At 40.3% G+C, this 27,658-nt stretch overlaps 2 protein-coding genes across 3 annotated transcripts in view; one reads left to right on the top strand and one right to left on the bottom strand.

The window, feature by feature from the left end:
• Positions 1 to 517: 517 nt before the first annotated feature.
• Positions 518 to 27,658, top strand: part of KIF3A (kinesin family member 3A) — a 75,274-nt gene continuing 48,133 nt past the window's right edge. For both annotated transcript variants that reach the window (XM_065875278.1, XM_065875277.1), the window contains exons 1-2: positions 518 to 679; positions 3,716 to 3,989. In XM_065875278.1, the coding sequence (XP_065731350.1) occupies positions 674 to 679; positions 3,716 to 3,989 (280 nt within the window). In that variant the 5' untranslated portion in view covers positions 518 to 673. The remainder of the gene's footprint in view (positions 680 to 3,715; positions 3,990 to 27,658) is intronic.
• Positions 25,514 to 26,254, bottom strand: LOC136119991 (14-3-3 protein beta/alpha-like). Its single transcript, XM_065873388.1, has one exon. It carries the CDS (start codon positions 26,252 to 26,254, stop codon positions 25,514 to 25,516), a length of 741 nt encoding a protein of 246 aa, XP_065729460.1.

Genomic DNA, 27,658 nt, shown 5'->3' with positions numbered 1-27,658 from the left:
AGCAGAGTGGTGTTCAGAGACAGGTTCGGACAAGAAAGAGGATAGATCATTCTTTCTTTCACGAATATTTATTGAAAACTTACTCTGTGCCAGGTCGTATTCTAGGCTCTGGAGGTAATGTGAGAATACCGACAAAGTCCCTCAAGACCTCACCTAATGGTGAGACAGGTGATAAACAAGTCGGCAATCAAGCGCAATAATGTATGTAAAGTTTTTGGCTCTTCAAAGGGGACACAATGTACAATTGCTATCGTTGTTTTTAATATTCGGAGTATTGCAAGTGCTAGAAGATGGGCGTTGCCGTCTAGGATTGCCTCCTCCTCCCCACGCCGCGGTGGTAGGCAGGTCTCCCAGCTCAGAATCAGGCCAGATTTCCAACACAGTGGAATGGCGGCATTGCGCACGCGCAGCCTCAGTCTGGCGTCCTAGGAGACGGACCACGAAAGTCTCGGCGCAGGCGCAATGCCAGAGACCGAAGACGCCTCGGGCAAGGGGATGGGGCGGGGCGAGCTCGGAATGCGCCTGCGCACAGCGCGCTCTCTCCAGAGGAGCCGCAGTCTCGGGAGCGCTCGGGCGGTGTTTCGATAATCTCTGACCCGCCTCTCCTGCGAACCCGGCGTCATTGGACTGCACCCCGGGTGGGGACGTCCGCCGAGCACGGGAGGAAGCAACGATGCCGGTGAGTAGGGTCACTCAGCCGCTGAGGTTTCTCCTCATCCCTGCGGCCTGGCCGGGTGGCGCGGCCGTTACCATGGAGGCGCAGAGCAGGCGGGAGGCCGGGGTGGGGCGGGGCAGGGCAGGGCAGTGCCGGGCGGGCGAAGCGGTTGGGGAGCCAGGCGGGTGGGCCCTGGACTGGGGGGGTCCAGCCGACCCTGGGAGGGGCGCGCGGCAGGCCTTGCGGTCTTCGTTGCTGCTGCATCCCGCAAGGCCTGGGCTGCTTGACATAAAGGCACTGTGCCAGAGGATGCGCTCTCGCTCCCAGCCCTGTCCGCTGGGTAGGGCCTCTAGGAGCAACCGCGGAGGGTCGGGTTTTGATGCCTCGCACCCCGTGGGGTCTCTACGCCGAGGAGCCAAGCTCTGGAAGGCAGCAAAGCACGGGCAGTCTGCCTCTACCCCAGGCTGCTGACTCGAGCTGTCATTCCTCTCGTAGCGCTCTAGCTTACAGTGCAGAATGTAACCCGTAGGTGTCTTTGTGTGTGAGGAGAGTGAGTGGTGGGTGGCGGTATGTTTGTCTTGTAGGGTTTCACAGACTGTTAACTTGCACTTAATAAGGGGCCATCGTAAGTCCAATATAGGGTCATGGAGAACACTTGAGCTGCGGCCGGCTATTTACGTGAGGGGAGTGAGTGGTGGGTGGCGGTATGTTTGTCTTGTAGGGTTTCACAGACTGTTATCGTGCACCTAATAAGGAGGCATAGTAAGTCCATTATAGGGTAATGAAGAACACTTGAGCAGTGGCTGGTTATTTACTGGTTGCAAAGCCTTGGATAATTATTTAATCTTTGTGGGCCCTTCGTTCCTATGTAATTAAACTTTTCCTTCTGGGGTTATCAGGATGAGATAAGAATGTGCAGGAGACTTGAAGGACAGTGCTTGACTTTTAGCATTAAATGCTTAATATTTGTTACTTGTTGCTTTCTATTTATCAATTCATTCAACAGTTATTGGGCACCAGCCCCATGCTAGGCACTGGAGATACAATATTGAGCAAAACCAGCCAGGTCCTTGAACTTGAGAAGAGAGACCCTTGCCTTCTAGGGTGGAGGTGAAAACCATACATACATACAGGGACAAAGACACTTAACATTAATGAATGAAGTGGATGGGTGGCATACAATAGATACAAATAGATTCTGGTGAATTAAGTGTTGCCATGTAGGAGTGCTGACCTACAGATGTCAGATCATCTGTTTTTTCCAAGAGAATCTAGAAATTGTTATTTTTGTGAAATTGCTCAAGTTTTAATTTTTAGCAACTAATTCAAAAGATTTTTAAATAATAGCCAAGCAAAAGACATTTGTGGGCTGAATTCAGCCCCTTGACTGACTACCAGTTTGGAACTTATGGGTTAAATAGAGACACAGACATTAATCAAATAAGGAGCCAAAAAAAAAAAAAAAAAAAAGTAAAATTGTAACCGATGGAGAAGGAGATTGAAGGGTGCTATCAGGGCCTATACAAGGATTTGACCTAATCAGGGAAGTCTTCCCAGATGAAGGGGCTATTGAGCTGAGGTCTGCAGGGTAAGTGAAGAGGAGGGTGGGGGATGTTCTAGGCATAAGGAACAGCACCTGGGAAGGAGTGTGGTGAGAGGGATCATGGTGACAAGAAAAGGCCTAAAAGAAAGCCAGTGTGGCTGTGGCTAAGAAAGCCAAGCTTGTGAAATAAAACTGGAGAAGTAGACATGGGCCAGAACCAGATCTTACACACCCCCTGAAGGATTTCGATCTTCATCCCAGGATCTGTGGGAAACCATTGAGGAGTTTTAAGTAGGAGAGTGACATAATTAGATTTGTGTTGAAACTGACTGCCAAGTAGAGAACAGACTATAGGGGAACCTAATTAGATACAGTAGTACAGGTAGGAGTCTCTTATAATTCGGGGCGAGATAATGGTGACCTAGAATAAGGTGCTGAAAGTAGAGATGGAAAGAAGTGTGTTGAATTGATATAATCTGTTCCTTGTCAATGACAGTGGCTCACGTTTGTTTCTCTAATGCTTAGAAGAGTATCTGAAACAGTAGGAATTTAATATCTGTTCAACCAAACTGTTGAACTTCTTCACTTTAATAATTGTATTTTAATATAGATTCTTAATCATAAAATTTCAAAATTTGAAACTTTACAAAAGTTCATAAGGTTAGAGTCAAGCTAAAACATTTTTCTGCCACTGGGCTTTCTTTTCTGTCTTTCACTTGTCTTCTATAGAAAAAGTAGACTATATGAGGATATATATATATATTTTTAATTAATTAATTTATTTTTACTTTTTGGCTGCATTGGGTCTTCGTTGGGTTGAGCAGGCTTCTCATTGCAGTGGCTTCTCTTGTTGTGGAGCACGGGCTCTAGGCTCGAGGGCTTTAGTAGTTGTGGCTCTCAGGCTCTAGAGCACAGGCTCAGTTGTAGCACACGGGCTTAGTTGCTCCTCGGCATGTAGGATCTTCCCGGACCAGGGCTCGAACCCGTGTCCCCTGCATTGGCAGGCAGATTCTTAACCACTGTGCCACCTGGGAAGCCCTGGATATATTATTTGATAAAAAATTTTTTTACTAATGCATTGTAGAAAATATCAATAAAACTAAAAGTCTCAGGGGGAGCAGAGGACCTATTACTAGATTCTTGATTAAAGTTATCAACCATATTCACACGTGTTTTCCTACAGGCAGGAAACTCAGAGCAAGTCAGGGACTTTGTGCAGAAAGACAAGTCTCTAATACACTCTCTCATTTTCTGCCTGAATAGCATTAACTGTAAATGTAAATAAGATTTCCTCTCCCCTCATTTGTATTGTAAAAGAAACTATTTTCATATCTTTTTAAATAAGCTTTTTCTATATATCTGTAAGATCTTTAATTTCATTTCGCAACTGTTTATGAAGTGCTTAACATATGCAAGGCACTAGGATTGCAAAGTAGCCTTTTTCAAAATTTAAATTTAATCTGTTGAAGGTAAAAGTAAATGTTCTTTTCGTTGTTTGTAAATATTTTCTCCACCAGATCAATAAATCAGAGAAGCCGGAAAGCTGCGATAATGTGAAGGTGGTGGTTAGGTGCCGGCCCCTCAATGACAGAGAGAAATCAATGTGCTACAAGCAGGCTGTCAGTGTGGATGAGATGAGGGGAACTATCACTGTACATAAGACTGATTCTTCCAATGAACCTCCAAAGACGTTTACTTTTGATACTGTTTTTGGACCAGAGAGTAAACAACTAGATGTTTATAACTTAACTGCCAGACCTATTATTGATTCTGTTCTTGAAGGCTACAATGGTGAGTACTTTATATAGTTTACTTTTTTAAAAAATAGATCTTTATTGGAGCATAATTGCTTCACAATACCGTGTTAGCTTCTGTTGCACAAGAAAGGGAATCTGCCATATACATACACATGTCCCCGGATCCCCTCCCTCTTTTTTTTTTTTCCGGTGCACGGGCCTCTCACTGTTGTGACCTCTCCCATTGAGGAGCACAGGCTCCGGACGCGCAGGCTCAGTGGCCATGGCTCACGGGCCAAGCCGCTCCGCGGCATGTGGGATCTTCCCGGACCAGGGCACGAACTTGTGTCCCCTGCATCGGCAGGTGGACTCTCAACCACTGCACCACCAGGGAAGCCCCTCCTCCCTCTTGAGCCTCCTTCCCATCCTCCCTGCCTCACCCCTCTAGGTCATTGCCAAGCACAGAGCTGATCTCCGTGTGCTATGCTGCTACTTCGCACCAGCCAACTGTTTTACATTTCGTAGTGTATATACGTCGATGCCACTCTCACTTCGCCCCAGCTTCACCCTCCCACCCCATGTCATCAAGTCCATTCTCTATGTCTACCTCTTTATTCCTGCCCTGCAAGTAGGTTCATCACTACCATTTTTTTTTTTTAGATTCCATATATATGCATTAGCATATGGTATTTATTTTTCTCTTTCTGACTTACTTCACTCTGTATGACAGACTAGTGATCCACCTCACAACAAAAAACTCAATTTCATTTCTTTTTATAGCTGAGCAATATTCCATTGTATATATGTGCCACATCGTCTTTTTCCATTCATTGGTCGATGGACATTTAGGTTGATTCCATGTCCTGGATATTGTAAATAGTGCTGCACTGAACATTGTGGTCCATGTATCTTCTTGAATTATGATTCTCTCAGGGTATGTGCCCAGTAGTGGGATTGCTGGGTCATATGGTAGTTCTATTTTTAGTTTTTTGACAAACCTCCATACTGTTTTCCATAGTGGTTGTATCAATTTACATTCCCACCAACAGTGTAGGAGGGTTCCCTTTTCACCACACCCTTTACAGCATTCATTGTTTCTAGTTTTTTTGATAATGGCCATTCTGACTGGCGTGAGGTGATACCTCATTGTAGTTTTGATTTGCATTTCTCTAATAATTAGTGATGTTGAGCATCTTTTAATGTGCCTCTTGGCCATCTGTATGTCTTCCTTGTTGAAATGTCTATTGGGTCTTCTGCCCATTTTTTAACTGGATTGTTTATTTTCTTGATATTGAGCTCCATGAGCTGTTTGTATATTTTGGAGATTAATCATTTGTTGTTTCATTTGCAAATATTTTCTCCCATTCTGAGGGTTGTCTTTTGGTCTTCTTTATGGTTTCCTTTTCTGTGCAAAAGCTTTTAAGTTTAATTACGTTCCATTTGTTTATTTTTGTTTTTATTTGTTACTCTAGGAAGTGGGTCCAAAAAGATCTTGCTGTGGTTTATGTCAAAGAGTGGTTTTCCTGTGTTTTCCTCTAAAAGTTTTATAGTGTCTGTTCTTACATTTAAGTATTTAATCCATTTGGAGTTTATTTTTGTGTATGGTGTTAGGTAGTGTTCTAATTTCATTCTTCTATTTTTTATTTTTTTTACTTTTTTTGATTGAGAAATCTAGAAGTTTAATTTTTTTTTACATCTTTATTGGAGTATAATTGCTTTACAATGGTGTGTTTGTTTCTGCTTCATAACAAAGTGAATCAGTTATACATATACATATGTTCCCATGTCTCTTCCCTCTTGCGTCTCCCTACCTCCCACCCTCCCTATCCCACCCATCTAGGTGGTCACAGAGCACCGAGCTGATCTCCCTGTGCTATGCGGCTGCTTCCCACTAGCTATCTATTTTACATTTGGTAGTGTATATGTGTCCCTGCCACTCTCTCACTTTGTCACAGCTTACCCTTCCCCCTCCCCATATCCTGAAGTCCATTCTCTAGTAGATCTGTGTCTTTATTCCTGTCTTACCCCTAGGTTCTTCATGACATTTTTTCTCAGATTCCATATATATGTGTTAGCATATGGTATTTGTCTTTCTCTTTCTGGCTTACTTCACTCTGTATGACAGACTCTAGGTCCATCCACCTCACTACAAATAACTCAAGTTCGTTTCTTTTTATGGCTGAGTAATATTCCATTGTATATATGTGCCACATCTTCTTTATTCATCTGTTGATGGACACTTAGGTTGCTTCCATGTCCTGGCTATTGTAAATAGAGCTGCAGTGAACATTTTGGTACATGACTCTTTTTGAATTATGGTTTTCTCAGGGTATATGCCCAGTAGTGGGATTGCTGGGTCGTATGGTAGTTCTATTTGTAGTTTTTTAAGGAACCTCCATTGTGTTCTCCATAGTGGCTGTATCAATTTACATTCCCACCAACAGTGCAAGAGTGTTTCCTTTTCTCCACACCCTCTCCAGCATTTCTTGTTTGTAGATTTTTTGATGATGGGCATTCTGACTGGTGTGAGATGATATCTCATTGTAGTTTTGATTTGCATTTCTCTAATGATTAATGATGTTGAGCATTCTTTCATGTGTTTGTTGGCAATCTGTATATCTTCTTTGGAGAAATGTCTATTTAGGTGTTCTGCCCATTTTTTGATTGGGTTGTTTGTTTTTATGTTATTGAGCTGCATGAGCTGCTTGTAAATTTTGGAGATTAATCCTTTATCAGTTGCTTCATTTGCAAATATTTTCTCCCATTCTGAGGGTTGTCTTTTGGTCTTCTTTATGGTTTCTTTTGCTGTGCAAAAGCTTTTAAGTTTCATTAGGTCTCATTTGTTTATTTTTGTTTTTATTTCCATTTCTGTAGGAGATGGGTCAAAAAGGATCTTGCTGTGATTTATATCATAAAGTGTTCTGCCTACGTTTTCCTCTAAGAGTTTGATAGTTTCTGGCCTTACATTTAGGTCTTTAATCCATTTTGAGCTTATTTTTGTATATGGTGTTAGGGAGTGTTCTAATCTCATACTTTTACATGTACCTGTCCAGTTTTCCCAGCACCACTTATTGAAGATGCTGTCCTTTCTCCACTGTACATTCTTGCTGCCTTTATCAAAGATAAGGTGACCATATGTGCATGGGTTTATCTCTGGGCTTTCTGTCCTGTTCCATTGATCTGTAATTCTGTTTTTGTGCCAGTACCATACTGTCTTGATTACTGTAGCTTTGTAGTATAGTCTGAAGTCAGGGAGCCTGATTCCTCCAGCTGCGTTTTTCGTTCTCAAGATTGCTTTGGCTATTCGGGGTCTTTTGTGTCTCCATACAAATTGTGAATTTTTTTGTTCTAGTTCTGTGAAAAATGCCAGTGGTAGTTTGATAGGGATTGCATTGAATCTGTAGATTGCTTTGGGTAGTATAGTCATTTTTACAATGTTGATTCTTCCATTCCAAGAACATGGTATATCTCTCCATCTATTTGTATCATCTTTAATTTCTTTTATCAGTGTCTTATACAGGTCTTTTGTCTCCTTAGGTAGGTTTTTTCCTAGATATTTTATTCTTTTGTCGCAATGGTAAATGGGAGCGTTTTCTTGATTTCACTTTCAGATTTTTCATCATTAGTGTATAGGAATGCCAGAGATTTCTGTGCATTAATGTTGTATCCTGCTACTTTACCAAATTCATTGATTAGCTCTAGTAGTTTTCTGGTAGCATCTTTAGGATTCTCTGTGTATAGTATCACATCATCTGCAAACAGTGACAGCTTTACTTCTTCTTTTCTGACTTGGATTCCTTTTATTTCCTTTTCTTCTCTGATTGCTGTGGCTAAAACTTCCAAAACTGTGTTGCATAAGATTGGTGAGAGTGAGCAACCTTGTCTTGTTCCTGAGCTTAGTGGAAATTCTTTCAGTTTTTCACCATTGAGGATGATGTTGGCTGTGGGTTTGTCATATATGGCCTTTATTATGTTGAGGAAAGTTCCCTCTATGCCTACCTTCTGCAGGGTTTTTATCATAGATGGGTGTTGAATTTTGTTGAAAGCTTTCTCTGCATCTATTGAGATGATCCTATGGTTTTGCTCCTTCAGTTTCTTAAATGGTGTATCACGTTGATTGATTTGCGTATATTGAAGAATCCTTGCATTCCTGGAATAAACCCCACTTGATCATGGTGTATGATCCTTTTAATGTGCTGTTGCATTCTGTTTGCTAGCATTTTGGTGAGGATTTTGGCATCTATGTTCATCAGTGATATAGGGCTGTAGTTTCCTTTCTTTGTGACATCCTTGTCTGGTTTTGGTATCAGGGTGATGGTGGCCTCATAGAATGAGTTTGGGAGTGTTTCTCCCTCTGCTATGTTTTGGAAGAGTTTGAGAAGGATAGGTGTTAGCTCTTCTCTAAATGTTTGATAGAATTGGCCTGTGAAGCCATCTGGTCCTGGACTTTTGTTTGTTGGAAGATTTTTTTTTTTCTTTGCGGTACGCGGGCCTTTCACTGTTGTGGCCTCTCCCGTTGAGGAGCACAGGCTCCAGCCGCGCAAGCTCAGCGGCCATGTCTCACGGGCCCAGCTGCTCCGCAATACGTGGGATCTTCCTGGACCGGGGCACGAACCCATGTCCCCTGCATCAGCAGGCAGACTCTCAACCACTGCGCTAGCAGGGAAGCCCTGTTGGAAGATTTTAAATCACAGTTTCAATTTCAGTGCTTGTGATTGGTCTGTTCATATTTTCTATTTCTTCCTGATTCAGTCTTGGCAGGTTGTGCATTTCTAAGGGTATGTCTATTTCTTCCAGGTTGTCCATTTTATTGGCATAGAGTTGCTTGTAGTAATCTCTCATGATCTTTTGTATTTCTGCAGTGTCAGTTGTTACTTTTCCTTTTTCATTTCTAATTCTATTGATTTGAGTCTTCTCCCTTTTTTTCTTGATGAGCCTGGCTAATGGTTTATCAATTTTGTTTATCTTCTCAAAGAACCAGCTTTTAGTGTTATTGATCTTTGCTATTGTTTCCTTCATTTCTTTTTCATTTATTTCTGATATGATCTTTATGATTTCTTTCCTTCTGCTAACTTCGGGGTTTTTTTTGTTCTTCTTTCTCTAATTGCTTTAGGTACAAGTTTAGGTTGTTTATTAGAGATGTTTCCTGTTTCTTAAGGTAGGATTGTATTGCTATAAATTTCCCTCTTAGAACTGCTTTTGCTGCATTCCATAGGTTTTGGGTTGTTGTGTCTCCATTGTCATTTGTTTCTAGATATTTTTAAATTTCCTCTTTCATTTCTTCAGTGATCGCTTCGTTATTAAGTAGTGTATTGTTTAGCCTCCACGTGTTTGTATTTTTGACAGATCTTTTCCTGTAATTGTTGTCTAGTCTCATAGCGTTGTTGTCGGAAAAGATACTTGATACCATTTAATTTTCTTAAATTTACCAAGGCTTGATTTGTGACCCAAGATATGATCTATCCTGGAGAATGTTCCATGAGCACTTGAGAAAAATGTGTATTCTGTTGTTTTTGGATGGAATGTCCTATAAATATCAATTAAGTCCATCTTGTTTAATGTATCATTTAAAGCTTGTGTTTCCTTACTTATTTTCATTTTGGATGGTCTGTTCTTTGGTGAAAATGGGGTGTTAAAGTCCCCTACTATGAATGTGTTACTGTCGATTTCCCCTTTTATGGCTGTTAGCGTTTGCCTTATGTATTGAGGTGCTCCTATGTGGGGTGAATAAATATTTACAGTTGTTATATCTTCTTCTTGGATCGATCCCTTGATCATTATGTAGTGTTCTTCTTTGTCTCTTCTAATAGCCTTTATTTAATTAAATTAATTAATTAATTTATTTTTTGCAGTACGCGGGCCCCTCACTGTTGTGGCCTCTCCCGTTGCGGAGCACAGGATCCGGAGGTGCAGGCCCAGTGGCCATGGCCCACGGGTGCAGCTGCTCCACGGCATGTGGGATCCTCCTGGACTGGGGCACGAATCGTCGGGACTTCCCTGCTGGCACAGTGGTTGAGAGTCCGCCTGCTGATGCAGGGGACACAGGTTCGTGCCCCGGTCTGGGAGGATCCCACATGCTGCGGAGCAGCTGTGCCCGTGGGCCATGGCCCTTGGGCCTGCACCTCTGGAGCTTGTGCTCTGCAACGGGAGAGGCTACAAAAGTGAGGGGCCCGCGTACTGCAAAAATAAAATAAAATAAAACGTGTGTTTTGTCTGATAGGAGAATTGCTACTCCAGCTTTCTTTTGGTTTCCATTTTCATGGAATATCTTTTTCCATCCCCTTACTTTCAGTCTCTATGTGTCTCTAGGTCTGAAGTGGGTTTCTTGTAGACAGCATATATATGGGTCTTGTTTTTGTATCCATTCAGCCATTCTGTGTCTTTTGGTGGGAGCATTTAATGCATTTACATTTAAGGTAATTATCGATATGTATGTTCCTATTCCCATTTTCTTAATTGTTTTGGGTTGGTTATTGTAGGTCATTTCCTTCTCTTGTGTTTCTTGCTTAGAGAAGTTCCTTTAGCATTTGTTGTAAAGCTGGTTTGGTGGTGCTGAACTCTCTCAGCTTTTGCTTGTCTGTAAAGGTTTTAATTTCTTTTTCAAATCTGAATGAGATCCTTGCTGGGTAGAGTAATCTTGGTTGTAGGTTTTTCTCCTTCATCACTTTAAATATGTCCTGCCAGTCCCTTCTGGCTTGCAGAGTTTCTGCTGAAAGATCAGCTGTTAACCTTATGGGGATTCCCTTTTGTATTATTTGTTGTTTTTCCTTGTTGCTTTTAATATGTTTTCTTTGTATTTATTTTTTGACAGTTTGATTAATATGTGTCTTGGCGTGTTTCTCCTTGGATTTATCCTGTATGGGACTCCCTGTGCTTCCTGCACTTGATTAACTATTTCCTTTCCCATATTAGGGAAGTTTTCAACTATAATCTCTTCAAATATTTTCTCAGTCCCTTTCTTTTTCTCTTCTTCTTCTGGAACCCCTATAATTTGAATGTTGGTGTGTTTAATGTTGTCCCAGAGGTCACTGAGACTGTCCTCATTTCTTTTCATTCTTTTTTCTTTATTCTGCTCTGCAGTAGTTATTTCCACTATTTTATCTTCCAGGTCACTTATCCGTTCTTCTGCCTCAGTTATTCTGCTATTGATCCCATCTAGAGTATTTTTAATTTCATTTATTGTGTTGTTCATCATTGCTTGTTTCATCTTAGCTCTTCTAGGTCATTGTTAAATGTTTCTTGCATTTTCTCTATTCTATTTCCAAGATTTTGGATCATCTTTACTATGATTATTCTGAATTCTTTTTCAGGTAGACTGCCTATTTCCTCTTCATTTGTTACATCTGGTGGGTTTTTATCTTGCTCCTTCATCTGCTGTGTGTTTTTCTGTCTTCTCATTTTGCTTATCTTACTGTGCTTGGGGTCTCCTTTTTGCAGGCTGCAGGTTCGTAGTTCCCGTTGTTTTTGGTGTCTGTCCCCAGTGGCTAAGGTTGGTTCAGTGGGTTGTGTAGGCTTCCTGGTGGAGGGGACTAGTGCCTGTGTTGTGGTGGATGAGGCTGGGTCTTGTCTCTCTAGTGGGCAGGTCCACATCTGGTGGTGTGTTTTGGGGTGTCTGTGGACTTATTTTGATTTTAGGCAGTCTCTCTGCTAATGGGTGGGGTTGTGTTCCTGTTTTGCTAGTTGTTTCACATAGGATGTCCAGCACTGTAGCTTGCTGGTCGTTGAGTGAAGCTGGGTGCTGGTGTTGAGATGGAGATCTCTGGGAGATTTTCACTGTTTGATATTATGTGGAGCTGGGAGGTCTCTTGTGGACCAGTGTCCTGAAGTTGGCTCTCCCACCTCAGAGGCACAGCACTGACTCCTGGCTGCAGTACCAAGAGCCTTTCATCCACACAGCTCAGAATAAAAGGGAGAAAAAGTAGAAAGAAAGAAAGAGGTTAAAAGAAAATAAAATAAAGTAAGATAAAATAAAATAATTAAAATAAATATTAAAAAAATTTTTTTAAATAAAAGAAAATGGACGGATAGAACCCTAGGACAAATGGTGAAAGCAAAGCTTGTGACAAAATCTCACACAGAAGCATACACATACACACTCACAAAAAGGAGGAAAAGGGGGAAAACATAATAAATCTTGCTCTCAAAGTCCACCTCCTCAATTTGGGATGACTCATTGTCTATTCATGTATTCCACAGATGCAGGGTACATCAAGTTGATTGTGGAGATTTAATCCACTGCTCCTGAGCCTGCTAGGAGAGATTTCCCTTTCTTTTCTTTGTTCTCACAGCTGCCGTGGCTCAGCTTTGGATTTGGCCCTGCCTCTGCTTGTAGGTCGCAGGAGGGCGTCTGTTCTTCACTCAGACAGGACGGGGTAAAGGAGCAGCTGACTCGGGGGCTCTGGCTCACTCAGGCCGGGGGCGGGGCGGGGGGGCGCAGGGGGGAGGGGGGAGGGAAGGATGTGGATGTGGAGCGAGCCTGAGGCGGCAGAGGCCAGCGGGACGTTGCACCAGCCTGAGGCACGCCTTGCGGTCTCCCGGGGAAGTTGTCCCTGGATCCCGGGACCGTGGCAGTGGCGGGCTGCACAGGCTCCCCGGAAGGGAGGTGTGGATAGGACCTGTGTTCGCACACAGGCTTCTTGATGGCAGCAGCAGCAGCCTTAGCGTCTCATGCCCGTCTCTGGGGTCCGCGCTGTTAGCCGCGGCTTGCGCCCGTCTCTGGAGCTCCTTTAAGCAGCACACCTAATCGCCTCGCCTCGTGCACCAGGAAACAAGAGGGAAGAAAAAGTCTCTTGCCTCTTCGGCAGGTCCAGACTTTTCCCCAGACTCCCTCCCGGCTAGCCGTGATGCACTAAGCCCCTGCATGCTGTGTTCACGGCGCCAACCCCAGTCCTTTCCCTGCACTTCAACCGAAGCCCGAACCTCAGCTCCCAAACCCGTCCACCCCAGCGGGTGAGCAGACAAGCCTCTCGGGCTGGTGAGTGCCCGTTGGCATCGATCCTCTTTGCAGGAATCTCTGCGCTTTGCCCTCTGCACCCCTGTTGCTGTGCTCTCCTCCCCGTCTCTGAAGCTTCCCCCGTCTGCCACCCGCAGTCTCCGTCTGCGAAGGGGCTTCCTAGTGTGTGGATACCTTTCCTCCTTCACAGCTCCCTTCCATTGGTGCAGGTCCATCCCTATTCTTTTGTCTCTGTTTATTCTTTTGTCTTTTGCCCTATACAGGTACGTGGGGAGTTTCTTGCCTTTCGGGAGGTCTGAGGTCTTCTGCCAGTGTTCAGTAGGTGTTCTGTAGGAGTTGTTCCACGTGTAGATGTATTTCTGGTGTATCTGTGGGGAGGAAGGTGATCTCTGCGTCTTACTCTTCCCCCATCTTTCCCCTCTCCAGTAGAAGTTTTTCTAATTTCATTCTTTTACATGTAGCTGTCTAATTTTCCCAGCACAACTTATTGAAGCAGCTGTCTTTTCTCCCTTGTATGTTCTTGCCACCTTTGTCGTAAATTAGGTGACCATATATGTGTGGGTTTATGTCTGGGCATTCTGTCCTGTACCATTGATCTATATTTCTGTTTTCCTGCCAGTACCATACTGTCTTGATTACTCTACCTTTATCGTATAGTTTGAAGTCAGGGAGTCTGATTCCTCCAGCTCCATTTTTCTTTCTCAAGATTGCTTTGGCTATTTGGGGTCTTTTGTGTTTCCATACAAATTGTAAGATTTTTTGTTCTAATTCTGTGAAGAATGCCATTGGTAGTTTGATAGGGATTTCATTGAATCTGTAGATTGCTTTGGGTAGTATAGCCACTTTCACAATATTGATTCTTCCAATCGAAGAACATGGTATATTCCTGCATCTGTTTATGTCATCTTTGATTTCTTTCATCAGTGTTTTATAGTTTTCTGAGTACAAGTCTTTCGCCTCCTTATGTGGGTTTATTCCTAGGTATTTTATTCTTTTTGTTGGAGTGATAAATGGGAGTGTTTCCTTAATTTCTCTTTTTGATTTTTCGCTGTTGGTGTATAGGAATGCCAGAGATTTCTGTGCATTAATTTTGTATCCTGCAACCTTACCAAATTCATTGATTAGTTCTAGTAGTTTTCTGGTGGCATTTTTAGGATTTTCTATGTATAGTATCATGTCATCAGCAAATAGTGACAGTTTTACTTCTTTTCCAATTTGTATTCCTTTTATTTCTTTTTCTTCTCTGATTGCTGTGGCTAGGACTTCCAAAACTGTGTTGGATAAGAGTGGCGAGAGTGGACATCCTTGTTTTCTTCCTGATCCTAGTGGAAATTCTTTCAGTTTTTCACCATTGAGTATGATGCTTGCTGTGGGTTTGTCATATATGACCTTTATTATGTTGAGGTAGGTTCCCTGTATGCCCATTTTCTGGAGAGTTTTTATCATAAATTGGTGTTGAATTTTGTCAGAAGCTTTTTCTGCATCTATTGAGATGACCATATGGTTTTTATTCCTTAATTTGTTAACGTGGTGTATGACATTGGTTGATTTGCATGTATTGAAGAATCCTTGCTTCCCTGGGTTAAATCCCACTTGATCATGGTGTATGATCCTTTTAATGTGCTGTTGGATTATGTTTGCTAGTATTTTGTTCAGGATTTTTGCATCTATGTTTATCAGTGATACTGGTCTATAATTTTCTGTTTTTGTGACATCTTTTTCTGATTTTAGTATCAGGGTGATGGTGGCTTTGTAGAATGAATTTGGGAGTGTTTCTCCCTCTGCAATTTTTTGGAAGAGTTTGAGAAGAATGGGTTTTAGCTCTTCTCTCAGTGTTTGATAGAATTCTCCTGTGAAGCCATCTGGTCCTGGACTTTTGTTGGTTGGAAGCTTTTTAATTACCGTTTCAGTTTCATTTCTTGTGATATGTCTGTTTATATTTTCTAATTCTTCCTGGTTCAGTCTTGGAAAATTGTACCTTTCCAAGAATTTGTTCATTTCTTTGTGGTTGTCCATTTTATTGGCATGTAGTTGTTTGTAGTAGTCTCTTATAATCCTTTGTATTTCTGCAGTGTCAGTTGTGATTTCTCCGTTTTCATTTCTAATTTTATTGACTTGCATACTCTCCCTTTTTTTCTTGATGAGTCTGACTAAGGGTTTATCAATTTTGTTTATCTTCTCAAAGAACCATCTTTTAGTTTTATTGATCTTTGCTATTGTTTTCTTTATTTCTGTTTCATTTATTTCTGCTCTGATCTTTATGATTTCTTTCTTTCTACTGACTTTGGGTTTTCTTTGTTCTTCTTTCTCTAGTTGATTGAAGTGTAGGGTTAGATTGTTTATTTGAGATTTTTCTTGTTTCTTGAGGTGAGATTGAATTGCTGTAAACTTCCCTCTTAGAACTGCTTTTGCTGCGCTCGTAGGTTTTGGGTTGTCATGTTTTTGTTGTCATTTGTTTCTATGTATTTTTTTATTTCTTCTTTGATTTCTTCAGTGATCTCTTGGTTATTTAGTAGTGCACTGTTTAGCCCGCATATATTTGTTTTTCTTACAGTTTTTTTCTTGTAATTGATTTCCAGTCTCATAGCATTGTGATCAGAAAAGATGCTTGATACGATTTCAATTTTCTTAAATTTTCCAAGGCTTGATTTGTGACCCAAGATGTGATCTGTCCTGGAGGATGTTCCATGTGCACTAGAGAAAAATGTGTATTCTGTTGTTTTTGGATGGAATGTTCTGTAAATATCACTTAAATCTGTCTGGTCTATTGTGTCATTTAAAGCTTGTGTTTCCTTAATTATTTTCTGTTTGGATGATCTGTCCATTGGTGCAAGTAAGGTGTTAAAGTTCCCTACTATTACTGTGTTACTGTTGATTTCTCCTTTCATGGTTGTTAGCATTTGCCTTTTGTATTGAGATACTCCTATGTTGGGTGCATAAACATTTATAATTGTTATATCTTCTTCTTGGATTGATCCTTTGATCATTATGTAGTGTCCCTCCTTATCTCTTTTAACAGTCTTTATTTTAAAGTCTATTTTATCTGAGTATTGCTACTCTAGCTTTCTTTTGATTTCCATTTGCATGGAATATCTTTTTCCATCCCTTCACTTTCAGTCTGTTTGTGTCCCTAGGTCTGAAGTGGGTCTCTTGTATACAGCGTATATATGGGACTTGTTGTTGTATCCATTCAGCCAGTGTATGTCTTTTGGTTGGGGCATTTAATCCACTTACATTTAAGATTACTATTGATATATATGTTCCTATTACGATTTTCTTAATTGTTTTGGGTTTGTTTTTGTTGGTCTTTTTCTTCTCTTGTGTTTCCCACTTAGAGAATCTTTTTTAGCATTTGTTGTAAAGTTGGTTTGGTGATGCTGAATTCTCTTAGCTTTTGTTTGTCTGAAAAGCTTTTGATTTCTCCATCAAATCTGAATGAGATCCTTGCTGGGTAGAGTAATCTTGGTTGTAGGTTTTTCTCTTTCATCACTTTAAGTATATCCTGCCACTCCCTTCTGGCCTGCAGAGTTTCTGCTGAAAAAATCAGCCGATAACCTTATGGGGATTCCATTTTATGTTATTTTTTGTCTTTTCCTCGCTGCTTTTAATATTTTTTCTTTGAATTTAATTTTTATTAGTTTGATTAATATGTGTCTTGGTGTGTTTCTTCTAGGGTTTATCCTGTATGGGACTTTCTGTGCTTCCTGGACTTGGGTGACTATTTCCTTTCCCATGTTAGGGAAGTTTTCCACTATAATCTCTTCAAATATTTTCTCAGCCCATTTCTTTTTCTCTTCTTCTTCTGGGACCCGTATAATTCGAATGTTGGTGTGTTTAGTGTTGTCCCAGAAGTCTCTGAGATTGCCTTCAATTCTTTTCATTCTTTTTTCTTTATTCTGCTCCTTGGCAGTTATTTCTATCATTTTGTCTTCCACCTCACTTATTCGTTCTTCTGCCTCTGTTATTGATTCCTTCTAGTGTATTTTTCATTTCAGTTATTGTGTTGTTCATCTCTGTTTGTTCTTTAATTCTTCTAGATCTTTGTTAAACATTTCTTGTATTTTCTCAATCTGTGCCTCCATTCTATTTCTGAGATTCTGGATCATCTTTACTATCATTACTCTGAATTCTTTTTCAGGTAGATTGCCTATTTCCTCTTCATTTATTTGGTCTTGTAGGTTTTTACCTTGCTCCTTCATCTGTGACATATTTTTTGCCATCTCATTTTTTTTTTTTTTTTAAAGAGGGGATTGTGTTCCTGTTTTACAGGTTGTTTGGCCTGAGGCTTCCCACACTGTAGTTTGTAGGCTATTGGGTAGAGCTGGGTCTTGGTGCTGAGATGAGGAGCTCTGTGAGACCTCACTCTGATGAACATTTCCTGGGGTCTGAGGTTCTCTGTTAGTCTAGTGGTTCGGACTTGGAGCTCCTACCACAGGAGCTTCCCCCTGACCCCAGGCTTGCAAATCAAGATCCTGCAAACCACGTGGGTGGCTAAAAAAATTTTTTTTTCTAAGAGAAAAATAACAAAGTAAAACATAAAATTAGACTAGGAAACTAACAGATATGTTAGAAAGAATATAAAAATAAAAATATAGATGAATCAACAACCAGAAGGTAACTCAGTACCACAATACTGAAAAAGGAAAGAAAGAAAATTAAAAAAAACGGGGAGGGAGAAGGACTTGGCTGTGGAGAGTGGGGCCTATCAAGGGTGAGGTTTGGGTGGTGGGCAGGGCCAGTGCTCAGGACCTATGGGGCTGGAAAAGGCCCTGAGGGCTGTGTGGGGGTGGGGCTTAGGCTCAAGGAACAGAAGGGGGCCGGGCGTGCCCCCCATCCTGGTCTTAGAGGGCAGGGGACCTCACCTGGGAGCCTAGCAGGCTTCCTGGGCTCGAGTCGGTGGGGCAAACACCCTCCTCTCCTCTCCTGCTTCTCAGTCTGTGTTCTGGGAGGGCCTCTCCCACCTGCCTCTCCTGATCTCCCTGGCCTCCCTCCTATGCCACCAGGACCCATGCAGCCTGGAGGGGGCTTTGGATTGGAGGGGACTGGCCTGGGAGCTCAGCAGGCTCCCTATGCCCAAGTGGGCGGGGCAGTCGCCTTCTGCTCCTTTTATGCTCCTCCCAGAGGGCGCCTCCCACTTGCCTCTCCTGATCTCCATGGCCTCAGGGGTGCTGATGTTGTCTTGCCTCCACTTCTCCCCGTTTTGGTCCCTGTACGTCCTACCGGTTCACTTTGGGGTTCCTCCTGCCTCCTTGGGTGTCAGAGTCCTCCACCAGCGGCCAGCAGGCTCATTAGTTGTGGGGAGATGCTAACTCTGTGTCTTCCCACACCACCATCTTGACTCCTCTCCCCTGTAGTTTACTTTTAAACAACTTTTATCAAGCTATTAATAATACCCAGTGAATTCACCCATTGTAATTGTGCAATCGAATTGTACAGTTTAAGTTTTAGTAAATACATACAGTTGTGAAAACATCAGTTTTATCACCCCCACAAGTTCTTTTATGTCCATTTACAGTCCCACCCCCAGGCAACCATGGACCTGCTTTCTGTCTACAGTTTTGCCTTTCCTCAAAATTTCATATAAATCAGATCAGACACTATTTTGTCTTTATCTGTTTTCTTTGACTTAGTGTAATATTTTTGAGGGTCATCCATGTTGTTGTATGTATCAGTAGTTCCTTTTTATTGTTGAGTTGTATTCCATGGTATGAATATACTACTTTTTATGATCTTTGATGGGAATTTGAATGATTGCAGTTTTTTGGCTATTAAGAATAATGCTGTTAGGAACATTCTTTTCTTTAAAATATGTATTTAATTTTTGGCTCTGTCGGGTCTTAGTTGCGGCACACAGGCTCTTTGTGGTGCACGGACTTCTCTCTAGTTGTGGCATGTGGGCTCCAGAGCACGTGGGCTCATTAGTTGTGGTGCGTGGGCTTTCTGATTGTGGCACGTGGGCTCAGTAGTTGTGGTGCGTTGGGCTTAGTTGCCCCACAGCATGAAGGATCTTAGTTCCCCAACCAGGGATCGAACCAGCATCCGCTGCATTGCAAGACTGATTCTTAACCACTGGGCCACCAGGGAAGTCCCAGGAACATTCTTTTATAAGTCATTGTGCAGATATGTTTCAAAGTTTCTCTTGGATAGATACGTAGGAGTGAAATTGCTGGGTCTTATGGTTAATGTATGTTTATCTTTTTAAGAAACTGCAAAACCGTTTTCCACAGTGGAAATCTGTTTTCCACAGATTGTACTACTTTTTTCCCAGCAGTATGGTATGAGATGTGAGAGTTTCTTCACATCTTCACCAACATTTAGACTCTCGTTCTTTTTAATTATAGCTATTCTACAGGGTCTGTAGTGGTATCTCATTGTTTTAACTTGTATTTCCCTAGTGATTAACAACATTGAACATCTGTTTGGGTACTTATTGGACATTTGTATGTCTTCTTGGTAAAAATATCTCTTAAAATATCTTACCCATTTAAAAAATTCGTTGCCTGTGTTCTTATTATTGAGTCATGCTCTTTATATATTCTGGATTCATAATCTGTGATCAGAAAATATTTTTCCCAGTCTGTGGCTTGTCTTTTCATTTTCTTAGTGGTGTTTTTTTGAAGGGAAAAGTTTTGTATTTTGATTAAGTTCAGCTATCAAGTTTTCTTTTATCACATGCTTTTGGTGACATAGCTCAGAAATTTTTTCCAAATCCAAGACCACAAAGATTTTCTCTTATGTTTTTATCTAGAAGTTGTAAACATTTTAGGTCTTACATTTAAGTCTCTGGTCCATTTTGAGTTAATTGTTATATATGGTGTGAGGTGAGGGTCTGAGTTTTTTTCTTTTTTTCTACCCTCTGCCCCCTCTTTTTCCCTTGTTGCCTATGGATATCCAGTTGTTCCAGCACCATTTGTTGAGAAGACTGTTCTTTCCTTATTGAATTAACTAGGTGCTTTTGTCAAAATTCAACTGACCACAAATGTGTGGGCTTATTTCTGGATTGTTTGTTCTATTCCATATTTGTTTGTTTGTTTATTTATTTATTTGGCTGTGCTGTGCTGCGCGTGGGATATTAGTTCCCTGACCAGGGATCAAACCCGTGCCCTGCATTGGGAGCATGGAATCTTAACCACTGGACCACCAGGGAAGTCCCATAGAATTCTGTAATATATAATGCAGTTTACTGTGCATTATTCAAATGTAGTTTAGCTGTAACTGTTTGGACTGTAAATTATAAGTACATAATCCTTCTACCATTTGAAAAAGTTTTATTTAATTAATAAACTATTTTTAGCGCAATTTTATGTTCACAGTAAAATTGAGCAAAGTACAGAGAGTTCCCATATATCCCTAGTCCCCAGAATGCACAACCTCCTCCACTGTCAACATCCTGCACCATAATGGTTACATTTGTTAAAATTGATGACCCTGTATTGACACATCATTATCATCCAGAGCCCATAGTTTACATTAGGGTTCACTCTAGGTTTTGTACATTCTGTGGGTTTGGACAAATATATAATGACATGTATCCACCATTGTAGTATCATACAAAATTGTTTCACTCTATATAGTATGTTGCCTTTTCAGATAGATAACTTTCACTTAGTAACATGCACTTAGGTTTCCTCCATGCCTTTTCATGGTTTGTTAACTCATCTCTTTTTACCAGTGAATAATATTCCATTGTCCTTATGAACTGTTTATCTGTTAACCTGCCTACTGAAGGACATCTTGGTTGCTTCCAAGTTTTGGCACTTATGAATAAAGCTGCTATAAATATCCACATGTAGGTTTTTTGGTGGACCTTCTGCCATTTTAAATATATAGTTTGGAAACGAGGAGATTGGGTAAAATCTCAGGTCATTTTTAGTTTTTAAAAACTAACATTTTAAAAGAAGTTCATATTGAACAAAATGATAGCATTAGATTTTAAGTTTGGCATTTAAAAACTAGAAATTTGAACTCTCATCTCTGAAAATAAGATGAGATTCTTTAATTTTAGGGGATTCCTGGTCCTCCTTTCTCAGCTCTAATATAGTAAATTAGTAACCTTTTCATTAAAAAAAATTTCATTTAATTTTTATTTTATATTGGAGTATAGTTGATTTACAATGTTGTGTTAGTTTCAGGTGTACAGCAAAGTGATTCAGTTATACATATACATATATCCATTCTGTTTCAGATTCTTTTCCCATATAGATTATTACAGAATATTGCGTAGAGCTCCCTGTGCTATACAGTATGTCCTTGTTGATTATCTATTTTATATATATAGTATATGTATATGTTAATCCCAAACTCCTAATTTATCCCTCCTCACCATGTTTCCCCTTTGGTAACCATAAGTTTGTTTCTGAAGTCTGTGAGTCTGTTCCTGTTTTGTAAATAAGTTCATTTGTATAATTTTTTTTTAGATTCCACATAGAAGTGATATCATATGATATTTGTCTTTCTCTGACTTCACTTAGTATGATAATCTCTAGGTCCATCTTTGTTGCTGCAAATGGCATTGTTTCATTCTTTTTTATGGCTGAGTAATATTCCATTGTATATATGTACCCCATCTTTTTTATCCATTCCTCTGTTGATGGACATTTAGATTGCTTCCATGTCTTGACTATTGTAAATGGTGCTGCAGTTAACATTGGGGTGCATATATCTTTTCGAATGATGGTTTTCTCTGGATATATGCCCAGGAATGGGATCACTGGGTTGTATGGTAGTTCTATTTTTAGGTTTTTTTTTTTTTTTTGATGTGGACCCTTTTTAACGTCTTTATTGAATTTGTTACAATATTGCTTCTGTTTTATGTTTTGGTTTTTTGGCCATGAGGCATGTGGGATCCCAGCTTCCTGACCAGGGATTGAACCTGCACCCTCTGCATTGGAAGGTGAAGTCCTAGCCACTGGACTGCCAGGGAAGTTCCTATGTTTAGTTTTTTTTTTTTTTTTTTTTTTTATTATTATTATTTTTTTTATTTTTTAAACATCTTTATTGGGGTATAATTGCTTTACAATGGTGTGTTAGTTTCTGCTTTATAACAAAGCTATGTTTAGTTTTTTAAGGAATCTCCATACTGTTTTCCATAGTGCCTGTACCAATTTACATTACCACCAACAGTGTAGGAGGGTTCCCTTTTCTGCACACCCTCTCCAGCATCTACTGTTTGTAGACTTTCTGATGATAGCCATTCTGACCTGTGTGGGGTGATACTTCATTGTAGTTTTGATATGCAGTTCTCTAAAAATTAGCAATATTGAGCACCGTTTCATGTGCTTTTTGGCCATCTGTATGTCTTTGGAGAACTGTCTATTTAGGTCTTCAGCCCATTTTTTGGTTGGGTTGTTTGTTTCTTTGATATAGAACTGCATGAGCTGTTTGTATATTTTGGACAGTAATCCCTTGTTGGTTGCTTCATTTGCAAATATTTTCTCCCATTCTGTAAGTTGTCTTTTCATTTTGTTTATGGTTTCCTTTGCTGTGCAAAAGTTTTTAAGTTTCATTAGGTCCCATTTGTTTATTTTTGTTTTTATTTTCATTGGGAGGTGGATCCAAAAAAATCTTGCTGCAATGTATTTCAGAGTGTTCTGCCTATGTTTTCCTCTAAGAGTTTTATAGTACTCAGCTTTACATTTAGGTCTTTAATCCATTTTGAGTTTATTTTTGTGTATGATGTTGAAGAATGTTCTAATTTCATTGTTTTACATGTAGCTGTCCAGTTTTCCCAGCACCACTTTTTGAAGAGACTGTCTTTTCTCCATTGTATAGTCTTGCCTCCTTTGTCATAGATTAATTGACCATACGTGCATGGGTTTATCTCTGGCCTTTCTATCCTGTTCCATTGATCTGTATTTCTGTTTCTGTGCCAGTACCATACTGTTTTGATGACTGTAGCTTTGTAGTATAGTCTGAAGTCAAGGAGCCCAATTCCTCCAGCTCATTTATTTTTCTCAGGATTGCTTTGTCTATTCGGGATCTTTTGTGTTTCTATACAAATTAAAAAAATATTTTGTTCTAGTTCTGTGAAAAATGCCATTGGTAATTTGATAGGGATTGCAATGAATCTGTAGATTGCTTTGGGTAGTGTAGTCATTTTGACAATATTGATTCTTCCAATTCAAGAACATGGTATATCTCTCCATCTATTTCTGTCATCTTTGATTTCTTTCATCAGTATCTATAGTTTTCTGAGTACAGGTCTGTTGGCTCCTTAGGTAGGTTTATTCCTAGGTATTTTATTCTTTTTGATGTGATGGTAAATGGGATTGTTTCCTTAATTTCTCTTTCTGATCTTTCATTGTGAGTGTATAGAAATGCAAGATTTCCATGTATTAATTTTGTATCCTGCAACTTTACCGAATTCATTGATGAGCTCTAGTAGTTTTCTGGTAGCATCTTTAGGATTTTGTATGTATAGTATCATGTCATCTGCAAACAGTGACAGTTTTACTTCTTCTTTTCCAATTTGGATTCCTTTTATTTATTTTTCTTCTCTGATTGCCGTGGCTAAGACTTCCAAAACTATGTTCAATAATAGTGGGGAGAGTGGACATCCTTGTCTTGTTCCTGATTTTAGAGGAAATTCTTTTAGCTTTTCACTGTCGAGAATGATGTTAGCTGTGGGTTTGTTATACATAGCCTTTATTATGTTGAGGTAAGTTCTCTCTGTGCCGACTTCTGGAGAGTTTTTATCATAAATGGGTTTTGAATTTTGTCCAAAGCTTTCTCTGCATCTGTTGAGATGATCATATGGTTTTTTTTAACTGATAAAATTTTTTTTTTCACTTTTGAGTTTTTACACTTTTCCTGTTTATTCGTGTAAGGTGGAAACTAGAACTGTTTAAAAGACACAGATCGAGTACATCAATAACTAGGGTTTTTTCTTTTTTGCTATACTATTTTCACACCTACAGGTGTGCTTGCTAGGCAATATAACCATCACAGAAGCAAACGTGAGGCAGAATACTGGTGAGGAAAAAGCGAGAGAGAGCTACCAGATATACAGACAGGCTCCTTCTACATTCACTACTGTGTTTTCAAGTGCCAAGTATTAACTGCACATTCTTGTTCAGCTAGAAAGAAGATGGATTTTTTCTTTTTTTCCCTTTTGGTTTGTTTGAAATCAGTGCATGAATGTTTCTCATTTCAGCAGATGGACAAACAGATGGACACTATGGCTATGGGAAATGTTCAGGGGAGGGAGGGGGATACTGTGAGACTGCTAGGCCGGGCTATTCCCAACTCTCCCCATCACAGTGTTCATGCAACTTCCCTGCATTATAGGGTCTTGTTGAAACGTGTCTGTGAGCTTGATGGGATGGATACACTTGGGAGAGCTGGTGACAGGTGCTAACAAGCATTATCAGGTCTGGCTGCAATATAAGGAGAAACCATGGATATTTAAAAATACGTTTTTGAGTCAGATCTTGGTGTGACTGAAGAGCAACCACCGTTCTGAGAACTGGAAGAAGACAGAGCTGAGATGCAGGAAGCTCTTTTCAACTCTCTGTAGCAAGGCTGGCCAACATCCCTCACCCCCTCCAGGCCCCCTGTCCCTGCTCATCTAGTACTAAACTGTGAACAAAAGGCAAAGAAAATGCATAAAGAAGAAAATGTAAGGAAGAAGAAGGACAAATTTAGAGAGAGAAGAGAAAACCAAAATCAATAGTCAAAAAGCACAGTGGGAAAGAATGTTTAGATTTCAAAATTTTAAAGCCCCGAGCTAGGAAGAACCCAAAGACTGAGTACTTACTCCTCAAGTGAAAGGCAGTCTCTGCAGAACATTATTTTTGGAGGTGTTATCCAGGAAACAGATAAGGCCATTAGTAAGATACATGGCTTTTTTTTTCCTTCTTGAGCTCGTGGTTACAGGGAAAACAGATTCCACTACGGAAGCGCAAGCTGCCAGTCAGTAACATGCTGCTGTAGGAAAGGGGTTGGAGTCATGTGTGGTTTATGAGCACTGGACCTTTGCATGGTGTCATAACCCAGTTATCTGCCACCAAGAATGTTAATTTCTGGCTTCGACTTTCCTCAGAGGAAGACACTGTGGCCATCCGCAGTCATGAACTTTTGAGTGGCAACAGCCCCAATGGGTCAAGTGTCTACAAGCCCTGAACAGAACAGGCAGAATCACTGTGAATTACCATGAAACTCGAATGCCAAGCTAGAGGTTTCTCACTCCAAGTCCCAGTGTCACAATATAATCTCTATAACTTTCTGTACAAATTTACAATGGAACTGTATTTCAGTGACTGTTTTGAATTGAATTAAACTTTCCGAAAAGTTACACATAATTCAGGTCTATTTTGTTTTCTACCAGTAAGAGTGCTGCTAAATTACAAAACTCCATAATCACAGTATTGTTTTTCAAAAAAATTAAACACAAAGTATTCCTGTCAATGTTAATCAAAATCAAAACTTCAGAATGCCGTGGCATTTATGTGACCAATCTGACTTTTAGATACAAATACCAGCTGCTTATCCCATGGACCACTTTTGCTAGACTGAGGCTGTGAAAAACTGAAAGTTGACGTACGATTCTTTTTTTTTTTTAATTGCACAAAGGGATATACGTGGAGGGTACAGAGTGACACTGAAGAGATCACAGGGCATGACAGACATTAGTTCTCTCCCTCCCCAGCATCTCCTTCGTCTCCCTGGTTTTCCGACGTCCACAGAGTGAGATTGTCCCTAAGCAACTGCATGATCAGGATGCTGTCTTTGTAAGACTCTTCATTCAGTGTGTCCAATTCAGCAATTGCTTCATCAAATGCCGTTTTTGCCAGGCTGCAAGCCTTTTCAGGAGAGTTTAGAATTTCATAGTAAAAGATGGAGAACTTAAGTGCCAGGCCCAGTTGAATTGGGTGTGTAGGCTGCATTTCTTTCTTACTAATTTCAAATGCTTCCTGGTAAGCCTGCTGGGAGTTTGACACAGTGGTTTGTTTATTGTCTCTAGATGCCACCTCAGAAAGATATCTAAAATAATTGCCTTTCATTTTCAAGTAGAACACCTTACTTTCTGGTTGTATAGCATTGGGAATAAGGTATTTGTCCAACAGCTCCAGAACATTGTTGCAGATGTCCTGCAGCTCTGCCTTGATCTTCTCACGGTATTCTTTGCCCATCTGCTGCTGCTTCTCGTTCCTCTCTGTTTTCTGTTTGATGTTGGAGATGACACGCCAGGAAGAACGGTGGGCACCGACCGTGTTCTTGTAAACCACAGACAGCAGTTTTCTCTCCTCATTGGAGAGCTCGTGCCCCTGCTCCATGACTGCCTTCACGGCTGCAGCCATGTCATCGTGGCGCTCCGCCTGCTTGGCGAGTTTGCCTTTCTGTACCAGCTCACTTTTATCCATGGTCATTCCCGTGGGAGGACTGCAGGGGACAAAGACACTTATTAGCGGAGCTCTGGGCATGGTGACCGCTTCCTTCCCAAGCCCACTCCTCCAGCGGTGGCTGCAGTGGCGACCTCGGCTCCGGAATCAGCGGCTGATCATATGGTGTTTATTCTTCAGTTTATTAATGTGTGTATCACACTGATTGATTTGTGGATGTTGAAGAATCCTTGCATCCTGGGGATAAATCCCACTTGATCGTGGCGTATGATCCTTTTAATGTATTGTTGGATTCAGTTTGCTAGTATTTTGTTGAGGATTTTTGCATCTATGTTCATCAGTGATATTGGCCTATTTCTTTTTTTTTGTGGTATCTTTGTTTGGTTTTGGTGTCAGGGTGATGGTGGCCTCATAGAATGAGTTTGGGAGTGTTCCTTCCTCTGCGATTTTTGGGAAGAGTTTCAGAAGGATAGGTGTTAACTTTTCTCTAAATGTTTGGTAGAATTCACCTGTGAAGCCACCTGGTCCTGGGCTTTTGTTTGTTAGCAGTTTTAAAATCAGTTTTGATTTCAGTACTTGTGATTGGTCTGTTCATATTTTCTGTTTCTTCCTGGTTCAGTCTTGGAAGGTTATATGTTTATCCATTTCTTCTAGATTGACCATTTATTGACATATAGTTGCTTATAGTAGTCTCTTATAATCCTTTGTATTTCTGTGGTGTCTGTTGTAACTTCTCTTTTTTCATTTCTAATTTTATTGATTTGAGCCCTCTCCCTTTTTTTCATGTTGAGTCTGGCTACAGGTTTATCAATTAAATTTATCTTTTCAGAGGAACCAGCTTTTAGTTTGATTGATCTTTTCTATTGTTTTGTTTCTCTCTGTTTCATTTATTTCTGCTTTGATCTTTATGATTTTTTCCTTCTACTAACTTTGGGTTTTGTTTGTTCTTCTTTCTCTAGTTACTTAATATCCTTTTTAAATTAGTAATATTCATATATTTAATGCATTCATAGAAATTGCATTAGGTATTAATTTTGAGCTCAAATTTCTTTTTGGTCATTACATACTGGTAAAAAACATGGGCTATGGAGCCAACTGGAGTGTGTTCAGATCTTGTTTCTACCACTTACTATGTCATTGAGCAAGTAACTCAACCTTTCTAAGCCTTTGTTTCCTCAACTAAACTGTGGGAATATAAACATTGCCTAGCTCTTAGGATTGGGGTGAAAATTAAATAGGAATGCATGTAAAGTACATGACATAGCACATAGCAAATGATCAGTAAATGGTAGCTGTGGTGTCTTTTCTAAAATGCAGTATATGAGTTCATGATATTTTCAGCTCCTTGGAATGCAGTAAGTTATATTCTTAATGCAAGAGTTTGAAATATTTAGTGAGTTAGAAAAAATTAAGACTTTTAAATTATTCCCA

Source organism: Phocoena phocoena, chromosome 3 (genome assembly GCF_963924675.1).
Source record: "Phocoena phocoena chromosome 3, mPhoPho1.1, whole genome shotgun sequence".
In the NCBI taxonomy this organism is placed as follows: Eukaryota; Metazoa; Chordata; class Mammalia; order Artiodactyla; family Phocoenidae; genus Phocoena; species Phocoena phocoena.
Note: the sequence above shows the minus strand (reverse complement) of the source record. Positions and strands in the feature narration are given on the sequence as shown.